This window comes from Heterocephalus glaber, unplaced genomic scaffold, assembly GCF_053883595.1.
Source record: "Heterocephalus glaber isolate CG9 unplaced genomic scaffold, H.glaber_assembly_v1.0 deba00001613, whole genome shotgun sequence".
Classification (NCBI taxonomy): Eukaryota; Metazoa; Chordata; class Mammalia; order Rodentia; family Bathyergidae; genus Heterocephalus; species Heterocephalus glaber.
The window spans coordinates 12,561,510-12,587,292 of record NW_028258384.1 but is presented as its reverse complement, the minus strand read 5'-3'; the positions used below and the strand labels follow the sequence as shown (position 1 = coordinate 12,587,292).

At 33.5% G+C, this 25,783-nt stretch overlaps 1 protein-coding gene across 3 annotated transcripts in view; it reads left to right on the top strand.

The window, feature by feature from the left end:
- Chm (CHM Rab escort protein) overlaps nucleotides 1–25,783 on the top strand; it is a 251,328-nt gene that overhangs the window by 96,302 nt on the left and 129,243 nt on the right. For all 3 annotated transcript variants that reach the window (XR_015445585.1, XM_087196648.1, XM_004868870.3), the window contains exons 5-8: nucleotides 6,477–6,846; nucleotides 8,977–9,093; nucleotides 9,760–9,880; nucleotides 10,592–10,817. Coding sequence is in view for 2 of the 3 variants with exons in the window: in XM_087196648.1 (XP_087052774.1) it covers nucleotides 6,477–6,846; nucleotides 8,977–9,093; nucleotides 9,760–9,880; nucleotides 10,592–10,817 (834 nt within the window). In the remaining variant the exon portion in view is untranslated. The remainder of the gene's footprint in view (nucleotides 1–6,476; nucleotides 6,847–8,976; nucleotides 9,094–9,759; nucleotides 9,881–10,591; nucleotides 10,818–25,783) is intronic.

The following is a 25,783-nucleotide window of genomic DNA, read 5'->3' as shown; positions in this document are numbered from 1 at the left end:
AGAATTCTTCAGTTTGTCTTTTCTTTCCTTTTCTTTGTCCTTTTATTACTTTCTCTTTTCTGTAATCTGCCTAAAGTTTTGCATATTATATTGAACAGGAGTGTTGAGAGTCATAACCTTGTCTTGTTCCTGATTTTAGAAGAAATGCCTTCTGTTTTTCCCCTACAGGATGATACTGGCTGTGGACTTGTCTTATGGCATTTATCATTTTGATAAGATCTTTCTGTACTTATTTTCATCATAAAACAATATTGGATTTCATTGAAGTCTTTTTCTCTGTTCAAGTCTTAAAAATCTAGAGACCTATCCAGATTGTTTTATCAAAGCTTTCTTACAGTGAGTGTTGCTTAAAATAAGAGTGCTAATTGGTAGTGTGAAGGTACAAATATTTTTATTATACAAAGATTGTTTTCCATTAAAATGATCTTTTATTGCATGATTCATTTATGGAAGGGAAATGACAATACACTAGCACTTAGTTTTATCTTCATGGCATTTGCTGTATCCTATGTTTTTGCATATTTTAATGCATTTAGTTTCATTTATTCCATGCAGTAGCCATGTGTATCTGTTGTAGGTATATCTCTTTGAAGAATAAACTCAAGCTCAGGGAGAGCCAGTGATGTTTTAGACAGAATTTGAACATACATTTATTTAAGTTGAAACCTGTTCTATTTCCACCATATCAGGTTATTGGTTATTTTTTTAAAGACGAGTCTTGGCTATGTTCCCCGGGTTTGTCTAAATTCTTGAGCTCAAGTGTTCAGTCTACCTCAGTCTCCCAATCAGGTGGGACTGTAGGCATATACTTTTATTCCTAGCCTACTATATCATGTTATATTAATGTTAGCAGAAAAATACATGTATCCTTACAAGGGAACCATCCTACCAAATAAATAAAATCTATTCTGCAGACTAATACCTAAGGAAGTACATTTACTTCTTTAATTTGCTAGAATTCTAGATAGCAGTGGTGGTGAACCTATAGCACCCATACCACATTGCACTGTTTGTATCATTGAAAGCTCCAAAAGGCTAGCCATTACTGCTGTGTAGTATATAAAGCAGTCTTGTCTGTAATCAGAAGTTAAAGTGCCTGACTCCCAGTTTTAGGATGATATGGGATGAATTTAGTGTCCTTCAGTTGTTGTGACTATAGTTCATATGCCAGGAAATACTTTTGTAGTTTATATGAGGGAATAGAAGTAGCTATTATATCTAGTCTTAAATTTTGGATGGACTATGAAAAGGCACAGAGGATTAATTCATACTTAACTCACAAATTAAAATAATTCTTATTTAAAAGATTGTTAGTTGTTAATTGCATAATGTCATACTTCTTTAGTAAGAGCAGATTTTATCTTTTTAAAATATTGACAGTGACTTGTATTTTTTTCTTCCTTATGTTTCCTTGGTATTGAATAGTTTTTTTCTCCTTTCCTGGTATAATGTGAAAACAGGATAAAAACTGGCTTCTTAGATTCCAATGAACTGTTAGTGTATTGATAGAGGTCCAAATAATAAAGATTTTATTATAAAAGGAATCTAAAATTATAATTATTTATTTTAAAGTCTAAAAAGTTGTATAATTTTATCAGTGGAATGATTACAGTAAGAAGAAATGAACAAAAATAAAGTAACCTCTAATTTTTAAAATTGAGAGTTATTCACCATTTTTTAAAGTATTTTTTGTTTTAGGCTGTGACACAGTGCCTACTAAAAGTGGTTGAAAAAAGTAGGTGGATAAGTATGGAAGTGAATAGTTAGAGGAATTGTTAATTGTGTAGTCTAAGGAACATCAGAGCCCTTTGACACCTGCTCTAAACTACTTTATGCTTTCTATCCAGGATTATAAGATGGTTGCCATGATTCTAAATGGGTTCTCACACAAATCTCTAAAAATGAAAGGAAGTGTGAATTGTTTTTCTAAAAATGGGTGTGCTTTTTAATTATATAAAACTTTTATCAAGACCTTGTAGGATGCTTTTGGCTAAGATACATTTGGCTAGGATACATTGGCTAAAACTGGATTACTTGATCACTCCTAAATTACCATCAAAAGAAAGTAAAATTACCATAATTAGTTTTGATCAATCATGACCCATCTCTTAGGACTGGACACTTTCTTCCTGGTACTAGAAAACAATTGTGTCACTTGAAGCAAGGAAGAGGAGGTTGTTGAGTAGAATAGCAAACAGTACTTGCTGTACACCATCTTATGAAGTTTTGGTCTTGGAGAAATGTGGCAAGAGATTGCTATTTTAACTATATTTTATGATATATGTTAATCTTCTTAAGTTAATAACGAATAGGGAAATAGCTCTTCCAATATATTATAATGCAGCATCCCAAGATTGATTAGTGCTTCTTTATATTATAGTTTTCTAAAACAACAATTTTCTGATAGTCTGATTTTTATCTTATAAATAGCTGTTAAACATTTTTTGTAGGAATAAACAGCTGGGTAGCAGCATAATATCTACTGTAAAAATCAGAAATGAATAATGGCCTTAGAACAAAATGCTTACATCAAGGTAAAACATACAAATTCTGTATCAATTTGTATTGGGGAAAAGGTACAAATGTCTAAAAAACAGTGAATAACTGTGTTAAATAAATTTCCCAGTGGATTGGTATTGTGTCATTTGACTCATCTAAAAGAGTGACTGTTACTAGGCAATAAGACTATAATGTGGAATCTTTCCTTTGCTAGTACCATAGATAGGCAGACGATAATACAGTGGACCCTTGACTTACAAACTTGATCTGTTCCTGAGGGCTGGTTGCAACTCAGTTTGATTGTAAGTCAGTACAGCTGAGATCTGAATCTTTGCCTGGGTATACATTATAGATAAGAGGCAAATGAATCTTCCATAACCTAATTAACCCAAATTGTTCGTATGTCAGGCTGGTTGTAACTTGAGGGTCCACTGTATCTGAATTTATATCACTAAATATTCAGTTATAAACAGATTTGACAATTAGCAAAATATGTACTTACTCAAAATAGTTTTCAGCAGTTGCATTTAGGGAAAATTATCTAGAAAAGACAATCAGTATTATAAATAGTATTATAAATGGCCTTTGGAATTCAAATTAGCAGTATAAATGACATTACATTTAATTTGTGAAATTATTTTGTTAGTAAAAATTTTATAAGTGCTAATGCACATTTTTTCCTTCATGTTAAAATCATTATAATATTTTAGAAACAAAAAGTTCTTTGGAGGGCCTATACTCCACTAATTATAATTACAAATGTGTTTTTATGGATTTTAAATATATTTAGCCTAATAAAATTGAACTAATGTTTATTCTGAAGCTTTCTCTAAAGTTTGAGCACTTGTTTTCTTTTTAACAACGATATAAAGTTTTAAATTAAGGATAAGGTAGCCATTTTGATGAGGAGAATTCTGCTTACTGAGGAATTATGAAATGTTTTAGAAGTTGCTAATGTCTTTAGTAGATATTAACTTCAACCTTGGCAGAACTCCAAAAATACAATTGTTGTTTATAATGGAAAATGATCACAATATTATGTTTTTATTGCTTATGTTTTTCATAGTGCTAGGCATTTTATCAAATTATTATGTTGAAAACAGCAAAACTTAATTTTTTTGTGAATGTAGAACATATTCTTTAAAAATTTCTTTCCCGCCGATGTAGTGGCACATGTCTCTAATCCTAGCACTTGTGAGGATGAGGCAGGAGGATCACCACGAGTTCAAGGCTAGCCTGGGCTACATAGTGAATTGAAGGTCAGCCTGAACTACAAAGCGAGACTATGCACAAAAAAAAAAAGAAAAGAAAAGAATTTCTTTCTTTATATTTACACATTTAATTAAATATTTTGATTTATATTTTCTAGATTTCCACCAGTGGTTAATGCATTGTATTTGTTCTGTAAAACTCTTTCACTGAATGTAACAGAGAGCCACTGAGTAGTAGATCAGTTGCTTTGCTAAATTTCTATGGTATCGTGTGTTATCTGTAAAGTGTAATTAATAATTCTGTCATTTCTTAGTTTAATCTTTAGGTTGTCACCTACTTTTAAATTTTATTGGTTTTCAAAATAATGAAAGTGAATACAGAGTATGAACAATTCTGTAGAAATTATGCAAATTACATTTAATATTTTAGCATTGTTAATGGCAGTGGCGCTGTTGTGTGTTTATGTGGCCATCATGGGAATGCAGAAAAACTAGGTACACATGTTTTTAAATCACTCGTTGAACTGTGGAAAGTTGTATAATAGTTTAAATTTGATTTAATATTTTATATTTGATTAAGCTTTTAGAGTTTATAAAATACTTTTCACATAAGTTAGCTTTATTGTCTTCTGGCTCTCTCATGAGAGGTAAGGCAGATGAATTCATTTTAATGGTTTGGGGATCTGAAGGATTAAGTGACTTGCCTAATCTCCTAAGTAATTCATACAGGACTAGAACTTGGGTGTTTTCCTGGATCTGAAAAATACTGCTGTAATGTTAATGATAGCAGTTCTTTTTATATTATATTTCATGAAGTATATTTGATTGTATCAAAATATATGGCATTTTATTTCTTAACATTTGAATTTTTTTCTTTGTCACATTTTTTTCTGTATTTATTAATTTTAATAAGACACTTCATTTTTTTCACTACACCCAAACTTTTGAATTTATACTCCATTGTTTTATCATGGCCTAATTATTTTTTGTGTTTTCTACAAATCATTTTAATATTTTCAAACATCCTTTGCATGTACAAAGCATATATCCATCAAGCATTTTTTCAGGGTTTGGAGTATTGCCATAGACTTTACCAGTTGAGCATCCTAACCTGCACAGCTGAAGTCTAAAAATGTTTTAAAATACAAAACTTTTGAGTATCGACCTGATACTCAAAAAGTTTGGGGATTTTGGAAATTAAGTTGGGATTTTCAGATTGGGGATGCTTAACCTATACTGTACAGCAAAAGATTGTTGATAAATAAATGCAAGGTAAATTGTGTGTATTATGGGTGCATGGAGTAATAGAGTGATGAATGTGGCTGGGTTACGGAATAATTCTTTTTTTTTTCTTAAATTCTTTTATTGGTACATTTTAGGTATACAATACATTTACATTTATCATTTGGTGCTTGTACCTGTACATGATGTATGTTGGTTCTTATTTTTTCTCCATTACCTGTGTGCCCTTCACCCCCTCCACCTTTCCCTGTTTACATAGACTTTGTTTCCATTTTTTTTTCTTTTCTCATAATTTTTCCTTTCCCTTCTTTCCTTTCCCCTTAATTCTTGAATGTGAAATTTAAACTTTTTCTTCGAATACATTGCTAACATATGTGGTCATGTTTGGGAATGGGGTAATGGTAGTATTATGGGAAGTGGAAAGAAAAAAACAGTAAAAACATGATTTGTTATAAATTGTGGAGATTGGTGTTGATAAATTTAGTGTTAGTGATACTATGTTGAAAAGTTGGTAGAGATGAGAGCAGAGGTTTAGGAAACTTGGGAATTTGGTTAGTGATAGAAAAAGGAAGATTTTCCAGAAGTGGGATTTAGATTTGATTGAAAGAAATGCTACTGTTAGTTCTTGAACAATCAATTAGCAGATGTTTACTTACGAGAACCTATCAAGTACAAGACACTGGAACTGGTATTGAGCAATAAGGCAACTAAATGAAAATAGTGGCTCTGTGGGGGAGAAGTTCTTGGTGCAGGCAGATTGAATGGGAAGCTGGTGTATCAATCAGTATAATGATGGACTAAGAATGTTTACTCTAGTAGTAACTTTGGAAATGGGGATTCAGTAGATTAATAGACCTTAATTCTAAAGCAATATATAGAAGGAACAAATATAGAAAGTTCCTGTTAGATATGATGTGATAAACTAACTTGATATTTTCATGTTTTTCCCACTTACTTAAACGTATTTCACATTACCAAGTCAAATATTCCTCAATAATAATCATCATTGGTTACTACCATTGTTGAGCCTTTATAGTTCCCATTCATTGTGCCAGGTTCTTTGAACAAAATACTTTGTTTAATTTTCAAAATCTGGTATTAGGTGGCATTATCATGATATAGATGCATAACTTAGATCTCAGAGAGAATAAATAGTCTTTAAGTTTACACCGCTAACTAGTCATAGGGTCAATGTTTGAACACAGATCTGTTAATTCTGAAGACTGTGCTATGTTGATTTGCTTCTAAAAAGCAGTTCCCATGTCTTCCTTAAATCCTCAAAAATGCACGTGTGTCACGATCTCCTTAACTCTGAAATATTTATTTTTGAAATATGTTTCCTATTGTATTGAAACCTTAAGAGATCCATGTTTAATGTCTGAGTCATATATGGCAAACTATGCACTAAACTTTACAAGATAAAAGAAAGTTATAAAATTGGCATGAAAAATTAAAGCAGTATAACAAGTTTAACAGTGTGGAATTGTCAAAACCATAATATTGATTATTATAATAATTTATTAGTCAGAATTTTCAGGAAGATATTGAAGAAACTGGTGCACTGCAGAAAAACCATGCTTCTGTGACATCTGCAAATTTCTCAGAAGCTGCAGATCCTAACTGCCTGCCTACAGAAGATGAATCATTAAGCACTCTGAGCTGTGAGGTGCCTGCAGAACAAACAAGCAGTGAAACAGAGATTGCCCTAGAAGTAAATGATGCTGAAGAGACAGGGGAGAAAGGAAGCTATAGTGATGATAAAACTTCAGAAGAGGAAACAAGTGAAAATGTGTCTACAGCAGAGGACACTACAGAGCAACCAAAGAAAAATAGGATTGCTTACTCTCAGATTATTAAAGAAGGCAGGAGATTTAATATTGATTTAGTATCAAAAGTAAGTACCAATTTTAACCAATTTAATGTAGAACAACATTAACTTCTAACTGATTGAAAATAGTATCCTCCCCTATAAATCCTAGATCCTGGGTTCAAGCCCAGGAGTTTGAGGACAGTTGAAATATATGCCTTTTCTCTATTCTAATAATTGAAGTTTTTGCATAAAAGTTCAGGATGATTGCCATGTATCTATTTTAAGTCCTATCTCTTTCCTAAAGTCACCTGATATCTCCTTACTATTTGATGTTTCAACATGTATTGCATCTTAAAGTCATCATGGTATAATTAATAAGTATAGTAGGGCTTTATGGTATACAAAACACATCTATGTATATAGCCTTTTTTTGTGTGTGTGGTACTGAGGATTGAATCCAGGGCTTTTGTACTGAACTATATCCCCAGCTATTTTTACTGTATTTTATTTATTATTTTTTTAAATTTTCTTTTGAAACAGGGTTTCCCTAAGTTGCCAAGGCTGGGCTTGGGCCTTCGGTTCTCTTGCCTCAGCCTCTCAGAATGCTGGTATTACTGTTTAACTAAAATCTATATATTATACTGTTCAGACTAAAAAAAATTAAAAGATTAAATTCTTATAATAACTTATTTTAAAGTCAGTCTATATCCTATAAATATTTATGGAGACACCATGCAAAGTAAAGCAAAAATTGTTAGTGATTATAGATAATTCCCATTTTTTAATCAAACTGAAGTGTTCCTTAGCCTGTCATCACTGTGAAATTGCTATGGTAGATCAAAAAGAGGGTGGTGAAAAAGACTCTTATGTTTAAATATACATTTGTTAGTTCTGAACTTCAATAGTTTTGAAATTATGGCTATTGGGGGATACTTATATCTCAAATGTTTGTTTTTGCACAAATATGAATTTCTTAAGTACCTGTTTATTTTATAATTAAGACTTGGCAATGTAGTATAAAAATAAGCTGTATCAGTTGTGTAGTGTGTAAGATAATGAAGTAATATGTCATATTTAGGGTGATCAGATTGGTTTTAAAAAATTGGCAATTTTGTTCTGCACAATGCTGAACTGAAATAAGATCTTGTAGAGTATCACTTAACTGACACTGATTAAAAATCTTTACTGTCTTCTTCGATCCACAGACTATTTTTTTTTTATTTGATTTTTGAGATTCCCTTTCTTTTTCTATAGAACATTTATTTTCTGTAACATTTATATTAACATTTATTGAGTTATGCACATTATGTAAAGGTATGTTGATTATAGAAAATAGACAAGTCTATTGCATTTAATAATATGGTTAAATTTAAAACAAGCTAGATAATTCTGTTTAAATTATTGTTTTTGTCTTTCTGATAGTTATGGGAAATATTGAGAGATTAATCAAATTTCCATATACATGCTGACATTAATAATCCTTATTTCTTAAAGACATACCTCGGGCTGGGGATTTAGCTCACTGGCACCGCACCTGCCTGGCAAGCACAAGGTCCTTAGTTTGATTCTCGGTACAAAAAAAAAAAGAAAGGGAGGAAGAAAGAAAGACTGACCTCACATAAACCTAGACATCTAGGATTACTAAAGAATCTTATAATTTGACTCAGTGGAAAAGCACCACATGTCTTCTTTTTTTGGTGTAGTGGGTTGGTCTACTGGTTGACTTCTTTTAGCCACCTGGCTTTATATTGATCTGTAGTCCCTCATTCAAAACTCTTAGCTCCTGGTATGTTCTATCATTGAGCTTTTTTTAAAAAAAATTTTTTTAGATAGTAATACACTGCATGTGCTGATATGAGGAGCTAGTCTGTAACTTAACAGATCTCAGAAGAAACTCTAAACACATTAACATTACTTCAGTGAAATGAATATTCATATTTATTGGAACAAGGATAGAAGGCCCTTAAATCAGTTTGGATCAGGTTTTCTGGCCAAAGTAGTTATGAAAAAAGATTTGTATATTGTAGTGGTTTTGGGATTTTGAATTTAAGATAGTGAATTGTGAACCCATAATAAATTGTGTTATGTATAATATTTATAGGTACAGTGCTTTTCGTCATTAATTTTAAATCTAACAAGTATGGATATTTAATAGTGTTCATCATTTTTTCCATTATTTTGCCTTTTATCCTCTAAAATGTTTTCTTTTTACAGTTACTATATTCTCGGGGTTTGCTAATTGATCTTCTAATCAAATCTAATGTTAGTCGATATGCAGAGTTTAAAAATATTACCAGGATTCTTGCATTTCGAGAAGGAAGAGTGGAACAGGTACTGTGCTGATCACATATCATAAATGGCTATTAGTTTAAGTTTTTATGGTTCATTTGGAAAGGATAAACAAATAAAATTGTCATTTTTTAGTAAGGCAATTAATTCCAATCTTGCATAGTGGTTTACAAATGTAAATGGTAAGATTTGCTAAATTTAAATTTCTAATGACTATTTTTATGAATTACAATAGTACCTCGGTTCATGAATATTTCTGTTCACAAGCAATTCAATTTGCAAACAGAAGTGTTGGGGAGAATTTTGCTTCTGTTCAAGAACTCCACATTAGGTGATTCACACAACGTTGGCCATCTTCCCTGCGTGGATACCAACACAGCTATCCTTAGACTAGTGGAATGAATTAAATTTGTAAACCGAAGTACTACTGTATTTGATCTCACTACTAGATTTGAACTGTCATTCGTTCTCAGTTAATGGCGATATGCCATTGGCCTTTTAATGGTAAAAAGAACAACTTAGGAGAATTAAGAATGCTCAATAAACCCTGATGTTAACAGAGATGATATTAGAACTGATGGAATTTAACATGCAGCAGCTAGACTAAAAAGGAAGTAATAATCCTATTAAACATAAAGAGTAAAATGTAATTTGAAATACCTGTGTCCCTAGGAAGCAGTTTTTAAACTGAAAAGTCATATTTTTTAGGTTCCTTGTTCCAGAGCAGATGTCTTTAATAACAAACAACTCACTGTGATAGAAAAACGAATGCTAATGAAATTTCTTACATTTTGTATGGAATATGAGAAACATCCTGATGAATATAAAGGTATTGTTGTTCAATAAATTGTATTCTCCAATTATTTGAGCTTTTATGTACTTGCTGTGATTTAGTGAGTCACATTACTGTTTCAAAATGCATCATAAAGTTTTTTGTCATGAAATTATTTCCTACCAGTAATTGTATAATCACATCACTTTTGTTCTTGATTTTAAAGAATAGTTTGTAGGGGTCCCTTATGTTTTTATGTGTGATTATATGGTAGTGTGACTAATTCCAGTAGCCACAGAAAAATTAGTTTAATTGATTTTTAGTCCATTTATTATTGTAAGTTTTAGTAAGGAGTATACATTTAATGAAAGTAAAATGTTCTATCATTTTCACCAATAGAATTCCAATTTGTCATATTTAATATTTTCAAATGCAATTATTGGCATTATTTTGAAGTTTATTAAAGAGATTGTTGAAATTATTGCCAGCCCACTGAATTATTTAATGACTTTCTATTTTTTTAAATTTGTAAAACACTAAGCAATGATTCATCATTTAAAGCTTAAAATTATATCAGTCTAATTAGATTAGTGAATTTATTACATGTTTTTCCTGTTGAGATCATCAGTCACTGTTCAAAATGTAATAACAATTATACCACCTATGTGTTTTATGCAGTCTTTTAAACAGACTTGATTAAATTTGTGTGGGATGGTTTGAAAGTTTAGTTCTGATTTAATTCCTATATTTTCATCTTTCTTTTCGTAGCCTATGAGAAAATAACATTTTCTGAATTTTTAAAAACTCAAAAACTAACACCCAACCTCCAGTATTTTGTGCTGCATTCAATTGCAATGACATCAGAAACAACCAGCAGTACGATAGATGGTCTCAAAGCTACCAAAAACTTTCTTCACTGTCTTGGACGATATGGAAACACTCCTTTTTTGTTTCCTTTGTATGGTCAAGGAGAACTCCCCCAGTGTTTTTGCAGGTAAGTTTCACATTAGTTTTCTGATCTTTTCTTAAAAAGATACTTGAATGACATGAAAGTTACAACAACAACAAAAATAAAGATTTATTCAGGATGTATTATTTGCAATCATATACTTTATTCTACTTTTTATAATCTGTTAATTTCTTACCTATTTATCTAAGTGATTTATTCAGTTTGAACTGCTTGTGAGCTTTATAAAACATCCTGAATTTCATTTTTCCATCTACATTATGTTTTGAAGCATCATTCTTATGTATAATTGTATTTATTGATACAGTGTTTCATTGAGAATATATCACAGTCGTTTCCCATTTTTCTATCAGTGAACATAGGATGTTTCTAGATTTTTACTATTAGCATCTTTGCTGATGTTTCAGCATATATATATATATATATATATATATATATATATATATATATATTTAAGAGTTTCTCTAGGATATATATATATATCTAGGAATGGAATTCTTTAATCATGGAATATATGATTGTTTAACATTTAATACCATAGTGCCCAAATGTTTCTCCAGACATTTGTACCTGTTACAGCCTACTAACAGTGTATAAGAATTTCCATAGCTCTAGATATTTGATGCCATTTTACGTTTGTCAGTCTAACTTACATAAAATATCATTGCATTGTATTTTATTTCTTGTATTGCCCTCACTACCGATGATTTTGAGCCTCTTATATATTTATTGACCATTCATGGTTTAGAACAGTGGTTAGCAAATCTATGGTATGTGTGTTTCAGTGAGCTATAGGTGTCATAGAAAGTTCTAAAAGCTTTGCCATCACTGGACCATTTTTTTATTTGGTTGTTGTCTTTCCTTATTGATTTGTAGCAGTATTAAAATATATTCTAAATACTAATCTTTTATTTTTATGTATTGAATATATTTTGTCTTATGTATTTATGGTACATGGAGATCATTAAAATTGATCTAGTCAAATATAGCAAGCTTTGCTTTTATCCTCGACCTTTTTTGGTAAGGTAAGAGATGCATAGTAGTTACAAAAACTGGACTATGGAGACAAGCTACCAGGATTGAAGGCTTTTTCATTTGTTAGCCATGTAGCCTTGAATAAATTATAAATTCTATTATGTTTTACAGGAATCAAATTTGGGTTTTTAAAATAGTTTTTCTCTATTTTATAGCTTTGTATCAGGGTTTATTAATTTCTGCTCTTTATTATCTCCTTTGGTTTTACTTTTAGATTTATTCAGCTTATCTCTCCCTTCCCTGTCCTTTCCTATTCTTTGGGTGAAACTCAGAGTTTAGTGTAGTTGACCATAGAACATCACTGAGGTTACAGTTGTTACATCCCCCTGGCCCCATGAAGTTTCAAAATTCTGTGTGTAACTTTGGATTCCTCCTAAACTTTCCTAGTACCCTGTGGAAGGCCTGAAATCTTATTAATGTGAACAACCAAGTAGCACATATTTTATAAGTTGTGTTACATACAGGGAAAAATATTTAAGAAATGTAATATTGCTACAATATACAATTTACTAGAAAGATGAACTGCTGAAGTGGACAATAGAGGCCCAGGTGCCCAGGTCTCAGCCAGGGCCCTGCCCAGACACCAGCATCTTGGGAACATAGGCCCCAGCCAAAGGCCCGGCTGGAAAATAGCTGCGCAAGCATGCAGGCAACAGCTAGAGGCCCACCAAGATACCATCAGTAAGTGCGTGCCAGCCCAGCCAGAAGCCCACTCAGACAACAGCAACTCGGGTACACAGTCCCCAGCCAAAGGCCCTCCCTGACAACAGCTATGTAGGTGGGCAGGCCCCAGCCAGAGGCATGCCCAGATACCATCCTAAGTGTGCATAGTCCCCAGCCAGAACTCTGCCCAGACAACAGCACAACCCAGGGATCCAGAAGGCCACCATTCTGAACCCAGGAATTGGTGCAGTGATGAACATCAGAGAGAAGGCCTCTCTGACACTTGATGAGAATTGAAGCTCACTGGGCCAGCAAAGAGTCACCTCAACAAAGGGGCATTAGGCTGCATCTGTTGAAATGAGAAGACATGTAAACAAGACTCAAAACCAGACTTCCAGATCACCTAAGGCAACCCCAAGGGGCAGTGAGATATAAACAGTCAGACACTCAACCACCTTGACTCCCTGAACTGGCAGCAAAAGAGGACCTACGAAAAATGAAATCAGAAATAATTTCTCAGATAACAACAGAGATTGTGTTCATAGTTAAACACATGATTAAAAACTCTAGAACAGACACAGAAAAAAAAATCAAGGAGCTGAGGAACATGATGGAATCCCAACATAGGAAACAAATGGAATTTCAAACCAACACCAATTAAGAGAGACAAAGAAGGCCACTACATCCTTGTAAATGGAAAATCCAAGAGGAAGAAATGACAATCATAAATATATATGCACCAAATACTAGTGAACCCAACTATATAAAACAAATATTAACGGACATAAAAAAATAAGGACCAATACAATACTAGTGGGGGACCTCAGTGCTCCACTATCTCAAATAGATAGATCAGCTAGACAAAAAATTACTACAACTCAATTAAACTTTTGAACAAATGGACTTAGCAGAAGTTTACAGTGTTCCACTTCACAAAAACAGAATACACCTTCTTTTTGGCTGCACACAGGTCGTTCTCCAAAGTACACCACATACTTGCTCATAAAACATATTTAAGTAAGTGCAAAGAAATGGAAGTTATCCTCTGTATATTATCAGACCATAGTGTGATAAAATTGGAGATTAACAGCAAAAGTAACCACAAGAATTTCATAAACACATGGAAATTAAACAACACGCTTCTAACCAACCAATGAGTCACAGAGGAAATTAAAGAAGAAGTCAGACAGTTTCTACAATTAAATGACAATGCCTAAACAACATATTGGAATCAGTGTGACACAATGAAAGCAGTGTTTTGAGGGAAGTTCATAGCAGTGAATACTCATACTGGGAAAACAGCAAGCTTAAATAAACAACCTGGTACTGAACCTCAAGCTTCTAGAAAAGGAAGAGTAGAACAAACCCAAAGCTCATACAAGGAAGGATATTATATATATCAGAGCAGAAAGCAATGCAATGGAGACTAAGAGAACGATACAAAAAAATCAGTGAAGCAAAGAGTTGTTTCTTTGAAACAATAAACAAAATTAACAAACCCTTAGTCAACCTTATCAAAAAAAGGAAAGAAAAGGCCCAAATCCATGCAATAAGGAATGAAAAGGGTGAAATTACAACAGACACAGCAGAAACCCAGAGAATCATCAGTACCTACTTTGAGAACCTATACGCCAGTAAGATGGAAAACAGAAGAAATGGACAGATTCCTAGGTACATATGAATTACCAAAGTTGAATGAAGACCTAAAAATTTTAAACAACCCAATATCAAACAATGAAATTGAAAACATAATTAAAAACTTACCAACTATGAAAAGCCTGGGTCCTGATGGTTTCACTGCTGAATTCTACAAGACATTTAGAGAGGAAGTACTGAGACTACTGTTTATACTCTTCAATGAAATTGACAGGGAGGTAATACTCCCAAATTCATTCCTGGAAGCAAGCATCACCTTGATCCCCAAAGCACAGAAAGACCCAACCAAAAAAGAGAACTATAGGCCAATCTCGTTGATGAACATAGATGCAAAAATCCTTAATAAGATACTGGCAAATAGAATGCAGAAGATCATCAAGAATATTATACACCCTGACCGAGTGGGATTCATCCCTGGGATGCATGGGTGGTTGAACATATGCAAATCAATAAATGTTATACACTATATCAACAGAGCCAAGGACAAAAACCATATGATCATCTCAATAGATGCAGAAAAAGCGTTTGACAAAATCCAACATGCATTTATGATAAAAACCCTACAGAAAATTGGAATAGATGGTCTCTACTTCAAACTGATAGAAACCATCTATGAAAAACCAACATCCAGTATCATACTAAATGGTCAAAAACTGAAATCCTTCACTCTAAAATCAGGAACAGGACAAGGATGTCCACTGTCACCACTCCTGTTCAATATAGTTTTGGAAACATTAGCCATGGCAGTTAAACAAGAGAAAGAAATGAAAGGAATAAAGATAGGAAATGAAGAAGTCAAATTATCATTATTTGTAGACAACATGATACTCTATATAGAAGATCCCATGAACTCCACCAAAAGTCTTCTAGACTTAATAACCAAATTCAGTGGAGTAGCTGGATACAAGGTCAGTACAAAAATCAGCAGCTTTCCTATACATGATCAACAGACTCACTGAAAGAGGAACTGGAGAAACAACTTCCTTCACAATAGTATCCAAAAAATGAAATACCTAGGAATCAACCTAGGGAAAGAAATCAAAGACTTCTACTTTCAAAACTGTATCACTCTAAAAAAAGAGATGGAAGAGGGTGTCAGAAAATGGAAGGACATCCCTTGCTCCTGGGTAGAAAAAACCAATATAGTGAAAATGGCCATACTTCCAAAAGGGCTATATAAATTCAATGCAACCCCAATTGAAATTCCAAAAGTATACTTCACAGGCCTTGGGAAAACAATCCAAAAATTCATTTGGAACCAGAAGACACCTAGAATAGCAAAACCAATTGTAGGCAAAAAAGACAAGATAGGGGATATCAAAATCACCAACTTGAAACTATACTACAAAGCTACTGTGATTAAAAACAGCATGGTACTGACAAAGAAACATACCCAAGTATTAGTGGAACCAATTAGAAGATGCATAAATAACTCCAGACATACCCATCCACCTTATCTTTGACGAAGGAGCCAAACACCCTCACTGGAAGGAAGATAGGCTCTTTAATAAATGGTGCTGGAAACATTATGTTTCAACTTGCTGAAGATTAAGATTAGACCTATATCTCTTACCATGTACTACACTAAAATAGAAATGGATTAAAGATCTAAATATTAAAACAGAAACACTAAACCAGGTGGAAGAGAGGTTAGGTAGAACTCTTGAAGACATTGGTGTTTAGGAAAGATTTTATGGACAAATCTGCAGTTGCCCGTGAACTAGCACAATCAACAGGTGAGATCTCTTCTTATTCAAAAGCTCTTGCACACCACGAAAAACCACCAGCAGCATGAAGAGACAGCCCACAATGTAGAAGAAAATTTTTACCAGCTGTTCCTCAGACAAAGATCTACTATCTAGAATCTATAAAGAACTTAAAAAAAATCAGACCTCCCAAATTTAAAGACACAATCCAAAAATGGGCCTCTGAAATGAACAGAAATTTCTCAGAAAGAGAAATTGAAACAACAAATAAAGATAAAAAGCGTTTGACATCACTGTTCGTTTGATAGATGCAAATGAAAACAGTGCTGAGATTCCACCTCACCCCATAAAGAATGGCTGCTGTCATGAAATCAGCCAGTAATAAATGCTGTCGTGCCTGTGGGGAAAAAGGAATCCTTCTCCCCTGTTGGTGGTAGTGTAGCCTGGTACAATCACTATGGAAATCAGTATGGAAATCCCTCAAAGAACTAGGATTGGAGGTCCCATTTGACTCAGCTATTCCCCTGCTGGGTATCTTCCCAAAATAATTAAAAGAATCATATCACAATGATATACATGCACCCATGTTCATAGTAGCAGAGTTTGTAATAGCTAAAACTTGGAAATAGCCCAATTGCCTATCAAGTGGAGACTGTATAAAAAAAAGTGGTTTTTTTTTAAATGAAGAATGGAATATTACTCTACCATAAAAAATGAGAAGTTGGAGACATTTATAGTTAAATGGATGTACACTGAGGCAATACTCGTGTGTGAAATAAATAGGAGAGACATAAATACAGAATAGTTTTTCTGGTATAATAAACTGAAAGTGTAAATAAGGATCAAAAGGCATAATGTGAAATAGATAGAAAAAGTCCCAAAGGAAATGGGAAGTGGGAGGGGTTGGAGACAGGAAAGAAGGGAATGGAATTAATATCAGAAAAGGAAAAAAATGGAAGCAAAGTCTTTGTAAGTAGTGAGGGGTGGAAGGGTTGAAGGGAGGTCAGGGGAATGGAGAAAAAAATAAGAACCAAGATATATCATGTAAAGGTACATATTCCCAATAATGAATGTCAGCCTATTGTATACCAAAAATGTTCCAATAAAATGAATTTTTTAAAAGGTTGGGTTTTCTAAAAAGTAAAATGGTCGGGTGTGGTGGTGCATGCCTGTAATCCCAGCACTCAGGAGGCAGAGGCAGGAGAATCACTGAGTTTGAAGCCAGCATGGCCTACATAGTGAGTTCAAGGCCAGCCTGAACTACATAGTAAGACCCTGTCTCAATAAAATAAAATAAAATGGAGTACTACTCAGACAGAAAGGATAAGAAACTAGAGATGTTTATAACTAGCTGGATACACATTGTGGGCATACTCTCCTTTTTTTTTTTTTTGTACCAGGGATCAAACTCGGGACCTTATGCTTGTGAGGCAGGCGGAGGCACCACTGAACTAAATCCCCAGCCCAAGTGCCATACACTTAAGTGAAATAAATAGGAGAGACATGCAAATACCTAATAGTTTCTTTGGTATGAGAAACTGAAAGTGTAAATGAAGATCAAAATGTGTAATAGATAATGTAAAAAGGTCCAAAGGCGAAGGGGAAGTGGAAGCATAGGGTAAAGGAAAGAAGGGAAAGTATTAAATATGAGAAAAGGAAAAGGTGGAAACAAAGTCTTTGTAAATAGGGAGGGGTAGAGGGGTTGAAGGGAGGGCAGGGGAATGGAGAAAAAAAATAAGAACCAAGATATATCATGTAAAGGTACAAATTCCCAGTAATGAATGTCAGCATATTGTATATCTAAAATATACCTATACAATTAATGAATTAAATAAGGTTAACTGATAAAGTGGAGATAATTTGTATCACTTAGTGTATATAATTATATAGATACTTGTAATTGTTGAATTCACATTAGCAGCAGGAGGTGGCTATGAAATTATTACAGCAGTACACTATATATTACAACTAATTTTATGCAGTTATAATAATTTGTTTTCATTTCTCTCCCCTTTGGCACCATCTTTGGTTTTTGTCCATAAAATTTTGTCAAGTTGTCGCTCTTTTTAAATGGGATTTTTAAATTTGTAATATCGATTTGTACAAATTTTATAGTAGTGATAGTGTTATCTATGTGTATATTTTGTACTGACATATTTAACTTTTTCTTAATTCCTTCAGTTTTTCTTAATTTTTAGGTTTAATGCTTCATCCGACTTTTTCAAATTGTTACAAATCTCAAAAAAAATCTGCATGAGACTCACCCAATTCAAATCCATATTGTTCAAGCATCAGCTGTATTCATCTTTTTTTTATTTTCTAGTTAAGATTTAAGATCACAAAATGCATTCTGTTATTCTGTGTCTTTCATGTAGCTCATGTATTATTTAACTTTTGTTCTAAGTGTTTTAATTTTCATGCAGGTTCTTCATTGACATGTAAATTCTTAGGAAATATAAGAATAACTAGCTTCGTTCATTCATCTGTCCTTAGCATTTAATTGCATTATGGCTAGAAAATATATGTTTATGCTAGTAATTCTTTGCACATTATTAATGTTTACTTTATGACTTAGTATATAAATATTTATAAGTTTTCCATATATCTTAGAGAATATTTTCATCTAGTTGAGAGAAATGTGTTTTAAAGTCTCATTTGGATTTGTCATTTCTCCCTATAGTTTTATAAATTTTTGTATTTGTTTTGATGTACTTTATTTCAGTCATAAAAATTTAGTTGTTTAATCTTACCGATGTATTTAATGTTTTACATTATCTGCTGACTGTCTCCATCTCTCGTATTTTTTCTTAATGTGAACTTACCTGATATTTAAGTACGTATTCTACTTATTCAGAATTTGCTTGTCATATCTTTCTCCATCCTTTTAATTTTCTACTTTTCTACATCTATGTGTAGTATACTCTTATATATGTTTGATTTCATCTAACAATGTCTGTCTTTAAGTGAGCAGGATAAATCCAGTTAATAGGAGTCTGTTGCTTTTTTTTCTGAAGTATATAATTTTCAGAGACCCTATTGTTTATATACATCAGTAGTAAATTTTTCTATGTTGTGTTTGTTTGAAAATAACCAATTTTTTGTCTTGAGTGAAATTTTACTAGCAAAATAATTCCAGGGCCAGGGATTTAGCTCATTGCTTCCTCCCCCTGCCTCAAAAGTGCAAGGACCCAAGTTCAATCCGTGGTACCAAAAAAAAAAAAAAAAAATCAAAATAATTCCGGGTTGACAGTTCTTTTTAGAATTTTAAAATTTTATCCCATTATCATTTATGTTTCATTTTTGCTGTTGAAATTTGATGTCAACCTAAATTATCATTTCTGTGTAAGTGATATCTGTTTTCTCAGACTGTTTTTTTAAGATAGTTTATTTTTGGTGTTGAGCATTTTTCTGTTCTAGTGTGCAACTATGGTGATGTAGAGAATAAAAGAATGATTCGAGACAGGGCTTAGTTCAATCACTGAGATGGTCAGATCTGCCATCTCAACCGAGAGCACCCAGCATTAGGGACACTCCTAGGAGTAGCATTGAAGCTGAGAACTGTGTCTTTTATTCAGAATAATATCAGTGTAAGAAAAGAAAGGAAGAAAAAGCAGTTTGAGCAAGGAACTGTCCAAGGCTAGGCAGTTTTCTTGGGGAAAGGGAAAGGACAATGGCCAAGCACAACATGCCTCACTAATCTAAACTTCCTGTTTAACCATTCACTACTCAAAGAGCCTGTGTGCTTTTGTCCTGCAGTTCAACCATTTACTCCTCAATCAAGTTCCCTACATTTCCCCCTTTATTTGTTTTACAGTTTCAGGGATGGGGAGGAAGAGAGGAATATAATATAAATGTGTGTTGGGCCCAATGCAGGAATGTCATCATGGCCTTACCATAAAGCATGGGCATGGAATAGCATACAAAAATCTATCTAAGCAACAAAAAAAAGATACTTTCAGTAGTAATAATCAAAATTCAAAGATTGAGACTAGAAAACAATTTTGGGGTTGAGCCAGTAGGCAATATCATTAAGGTGAAATTATAAGCTTCTATTTTTAATTTATGAAGTTAGGCCTACAGTTGACACTGAGATTAGTAATCTCCCTGTTAAGACGTCTGTGAAAAGCACTATGAAACACGCATTGGACTTTCTCCTAACACTCTGAATGCGTAAATGGGATAAGTATGATGGACATAGAATGGTAACTGGTGTCACAACCAAGCCAACAGCATGTCCAAAGGGCTTGTTGGTGCTTGCCAAGCCAGCCAACTGCTGCCTCATGGGCATCAAGTTTTTGTAGAATTTCTTTATCAATATATGTTTGAATCGGTAATACTGAGGTAACATTTTGGAAATAGCTATTTATAGTTTGAGCATTTGGACTGAAATGAGCTAACGTAATTGTAGCACTTACCACTGTAGCTGCCACATAATAGCTGCAATTAGAATAGCCAGAAGATGTTTTGGTCTGGTATTTTCAAGGGCTGAGGTAATTTGTGTAAGGGCCAAATTTCCCTTCTATTCTAGTATGAGATTGATGGGGAGCCAAGCTTTGGCTCATTGTCTGAGTACCATAATATGAATAATATTTAATTGAGAAATATTTAAAATTATGTATATACCATTGGACCTGAAAAGGAATACAATAACTACTATTGGTGGTACTGGTAACTATATATAAAGAAGATTCTTTTGGCAGGAAGTACTGTGTGTGGGATAATAGGTGCCAACCATTGAAATAGCCAGAGTGGCTGCAGTCTCTCCCACAGTCCCTTAAGGGACAGAGAGGTGACAGATTTCATCTGTATATGCAATGTCATAGACCAAAGAAGTGGTTTTAAATTTCTCATGTAACTGTCAAAGACAGATGGGATAAAAACATGAGACCAATAAACCATGCTACTTACTTGAGGTATATATGTCAACAAACTCAGAAAGATAAGAAGCCTTTTTAACTTCTGTAATTTTGGAGTTGTAAGTGACTTATGCGATCATTGCAAGAAATATTTTCAGAAGTGAAGAGAATTCTTGTGCTTTGCAGCATCTGCTCAGCTTAAGTGGTTAGTTGCTTTTCCATATTGCTATGAAACCTGAATCACAATTTTAAAAATTTAAAGTCTTATTAAATTTAAAGTCTTCCCACCATATTCCCCCTTTTTTGTTTAAATAATTGGGTTTTGCAGAACCCATTGACTCGCTCTAGAATGGCCTGTCTCATGGGGTTGTGAGGGATACCGGTGACATGTTTAACATGCCAGAATTGGAGGAATGTTTGTAGGGAATTGGAAGTATAGATAGGGACAGTTTTAATTTATGATGGTAATCTCATTACAGAAAAACATGAGAGTAAATTATATTTAACATGTTTTAAACAAGTTTTTGTAAATGTGTGAACATCAAGAGGGTATCATCATTTCCATTATGAATAAGGGTAGTTTCAATTACTTATAGAGTCTCCATTACATAAAACCAGATATTTAAGCCTAAAAGTTTATCATTATAAATAATTGTAGCCTAGAAGTCACTAGTATAATGGGATCTTTTGTATATTTGAAAACTTGTACATTTTGGAAACATAAATATGTATAATGTACCATGAAGTCAGCAAATGAGTGTCACAAATCAGGATGGAACTGCCTAAGGAAGCACCTTTTTTGGGGGAAGAGGTCATTGACAAGTATAGGTGTTTCAGCTAGTCCTGCAGAAGAGCTCATGTTTAGTATTAATTTCAGAAACAACAATTATAGCCTTTTTCTGAAGGCATCAGTTAAACTAGAGAGGAGAGTTGAGATCTGCCAAGGAGTGACTGATGAGTTGAAGTTATAGCCCCCTAATTTTCTTTGAGCAACAAGAAGATTTTAGAAGGAATAGTTTGGGCTCAATCTGATGAAGAAGAGTAAACTTTAAAATAACTAAACACATATTTCTTTCTATACATCACATCCACCACAAACCTTTTTTCGACATACTTGACCTGAGTTTTGTCATTATTTTTCTGTTTTTCTTAAGTTTATCATATAAAATCCTCTCATGTCAAAAATATATCTTTACACTTAAAGCTTTCTCCACAAATCTGATGGCTGCCACTTAGACTTTAAAGTACACTTTTTCTTCTCTTTTTTTCTTTCTTTGATCTCTGATTGCTACATTTTAAAATTTGATTGGCTGCCAATAGACTTTCAATTAGCCTTGAATGGAAAAATTATCTTAGTACCAACAGAAAGCAGAAAGATGAGTAAATTAACCCTGTAATTGTAATCTAAGAATTTTTAATGCATAACAAATGTTTTAAGCATATTAATTTAACAAAAATACCAACTCAAGTTAGAATCCAAAAATAAATTTATCATTAACTAAGATTTGTAACAATGGGGTCTTATTGTGACTCTGGGTTGGCTCCCACCCCGGAGTGTGAATATTTAATGATTGACTCCCTATTTTTGTCAAGGTGTGGGGGAAGTTTTGTTCCCTTCCCATTTCTTGAAATAGGATTCCCATTATTATCAAATTTGGAATGGTACTTATTGGCCCAGTGATTTCTTTTTCTTGCATTTAGAACATTTTTGTTTTGGTTTGGTCTTTTTATCCTGTTTATTATTTTTATAGTGTTTTTGAAAATCCCTCTGCTTGCCACAATAATAACAATTTGAGGCTGCAAGGTAGCAACATGTACTTGTGGCTTATGAATTTAAAATTAAGGATGGCACGAGTGGCTTGAGGAAAAGTCTGAGGATTTATCTGGGATTGAATGTGAGGATTGGATCAGCATCGATATCTTCTCCCACAAGCATAACAATTCCAATACGAACTCCTGCATTTAGATTTTCAAGGAACTAAGCAGTGGCAGCCTCCCAGTATTTTTGAAACCACACATTAAATTGAGCAGTGGTAAGCACAATTTTCATGAAGACCCTCTACTCCCATGGTGTCATCTCATAGTTATGTTCTTTTGACTCTACAATTTCTTTTGTAAATAAACTCTGTAGGCCGTTATAAGAAATGCTTTTTTTTTGGTATCAGGGATTGAACTCTGGTCCTTGCGTTTGTGCAGCAGGCAACGAAACCACTGAGCTAAATCTCCAGAAATGCTTTTTATAATCTCTTTGAATACAGAGTAAAGCAAATGTTCATATTAGGGTCCCTGATTTCCCCTAGAGACAGGATAGGTATGTAATTTTTCATTTTTCTCCTTATCTTCTTTTAAGGATATTTTTATGGAGGGCTCACACCCTGAAGAGGGCAGAAGTTTAACTAGAGGTAGGGGAGATGGAAAAGGGGCTGTAGAAGGAGCCAATGGAGGAGAAGGCAGCTTTATAAATGGAAGCTCCTTTATTTGAATAGATTGAATAGCCACCTTGCAAAGATGCCAGGTAGGAAGGTGTACAACTTTTATGGGACCTAAAGATTCTTAATTTTTGTCCCACATTTTCCTAATCTTCCACCTCTAGACTACTCCAAAGAAAACCAAGGGCATTGTTGTCGAGTAACAATGAAGAGTTCAATAATTTGAAGTTCAGAAACTTTACATTGAGATGTTTTTAAGAGACATTGTAAATATTGCTTATTGTTTTTCCTCTTTAGATAAAGTTTGACCCATATTGTAGGCAAAGCAGAAGAAAGTAAAAGAACAGAAAGAAAAACAAGTGATCTTCCCCAGCTTACTTAGCAATTGAATAGCTAAGAGACCTCTGTGTTGAAAAGATCTAACCTATGACCTCACTGCGTTGTGCCAGGCTATTCTGTGGCTGCCTTTGTCCCCTTACTGAGAGGAAGAGTTTGGCATGTCCTTATTCCTTTTCCATCCTTTTTGAGGTTGGTCCTGTATGTTGAATTGTAGCTGCATGCCACATGCTGGGGGCTACTTGTCAAAGTGTATGACCATGGTGGCATAGAGAGTGAAAGATTACTTGAAGACAAGACTTAGTTCAATCACTAAGAGGCTATCTCCACTGAGAGCACTCAGCATTAAGAACCTTCCCAGGAGAGGCACCAAAACCGGAAACTCTCTGGCTTTTATTTGGAATATCAATGTAAAAGAAAAAAGGAAAAATAAGCAGTTTGGGCAGGAACTGTCTCAAGACTAGGCAGTTTTCTTAGGGAAAGGTTAAGGACAACAGCCAAATACAACATGCCTCATTAATTTAAACTTTCTGTTTAACCGTTCACTCCTCACAGAGCCTTCAAGCTTTTGCCCCGCAGTTTAACCATTCACTCTTCATGGAGGTTACATGCTTTTGCCCTGGAGTTTAATCATTCACTTCTTAACCTAGTTTCCCACATTTTTCTACACTGAATCTTAAGTGTTGGTTTCTTTGTATTTATCTAACTTAGTATGGGTTGAACCATATAATGTTGACAATATTCAACTATCTTGACCTACAGTCCTATATGGTTCAACCAAATGTATTGCCTTTCCTTTATCTTTGAATTTATGTCATTTACCATTTTGGAAAATTATCAGCCAGTATCTTCACAAGTATTTTTTTTCTCCATTGACTCTTTTCTCACCTTTTGTTTGTTTGTTTTTTGGTACTTGGGATCAAACTCGGGACCTTGCGCTTGCGGCAGGCACCAGAACCACTAAGCTAAATCCCCAGCCTCTTTTCTCACCTTTTGGAGTCCAAATAAAAATGTTTTAGAATTTAGCATGATTAATATTTTATATCTCCTTGAATTTCTGGCTGAATTCTGGTACTTTATTATAATCTGTGTCATAGTGTTTATTCTTTTAATATGTGATTAATTTGCAGTTAAAACTATTCACATTTTTGCTTTAATATTTTTCTTTCATTTTTAAAAATTATTTTTTCTCAATCATTGTTGATAATTTCTTTGACTTATTCAATTTTTTATTTCTTTTGTTTCTTTAAACTTTTTATACATAGATATTTTACATTCTCTGTTAGCTGTAATATTTAGTTTATAATGATCTAATTCTGCCATGTCATTTCTACTGATTCATCTCAATGGCTTATTTCCTGTTGTATTGTGTATCTTTGGGAATTTTTATGTTTTTAATATGGGGGCTCAAATTAAGAGTGCTTTTCCACTCAGAATTATTTGAGTTTGCTTCACCTACAAGGCACTACAGACTTGGAACCATTTTACTTCTTTTCAGTGAATGTTCACTTCATAATGGAGTACCAGACATATATAGCTTCCACATGATAAAACTGGTACATAGATATTTAAAGCTTAACTTTTTATTACAATCTGTGTTGTTCAAGGCTTTACTTTCAACTTTAGGTTTGTTTGGGAATGGGGTATATACCATGGACATTTTTTCCTTTAATCTTGTCTGTGCAGTAAGAGTAACATTTCATGCAAGATCTAGCGTTTTAGTATTAACAGAAAGGCCAGTCACAGTATTCAGTCCATTATACAGCTGGAAGTATGAAATTCACATTTCATAAATATGTGATTGTATGAATGAAGTGAGTGTGTTGTAAATCTGAAAGTAATTTATTTCCAAATATCATCTGTCTGTATATTTCCAATTAAACTTTTCTTCCTCTAAGTACAGGTCAAAGAAAGGATAAAAAGGGAGTGTCATGTTTCCCAGGAAAAGGTCCTTCTATAAATTGAAACTAAAAAGGGAGTCTTATTTTTCTTAGTCACTCTTTCACTTTTGCTATGTCATTGCCTGATTTAAAGGCACCACACTTTTGTCTCACTCCCACAGAATTTGCAATAAGGAACTAGATTTGAATGATCAGATCACGGGGAAGGCAAATGACCTAAAACTTAATGGTTTCCTTACTAGTACATTATGAAAATCAAATACAGTTTGAATGTATCATTTCTCAAAATTTGAAATTCTAAATGTGCCAAGATCTGAAAGCTTTTGAGTGCTGAACTGATATCACAAGTGGAAAATTCCACACCTGATCTCATGACAGATAAAAGTCAAAATACAGGCTCACTAAAAATGT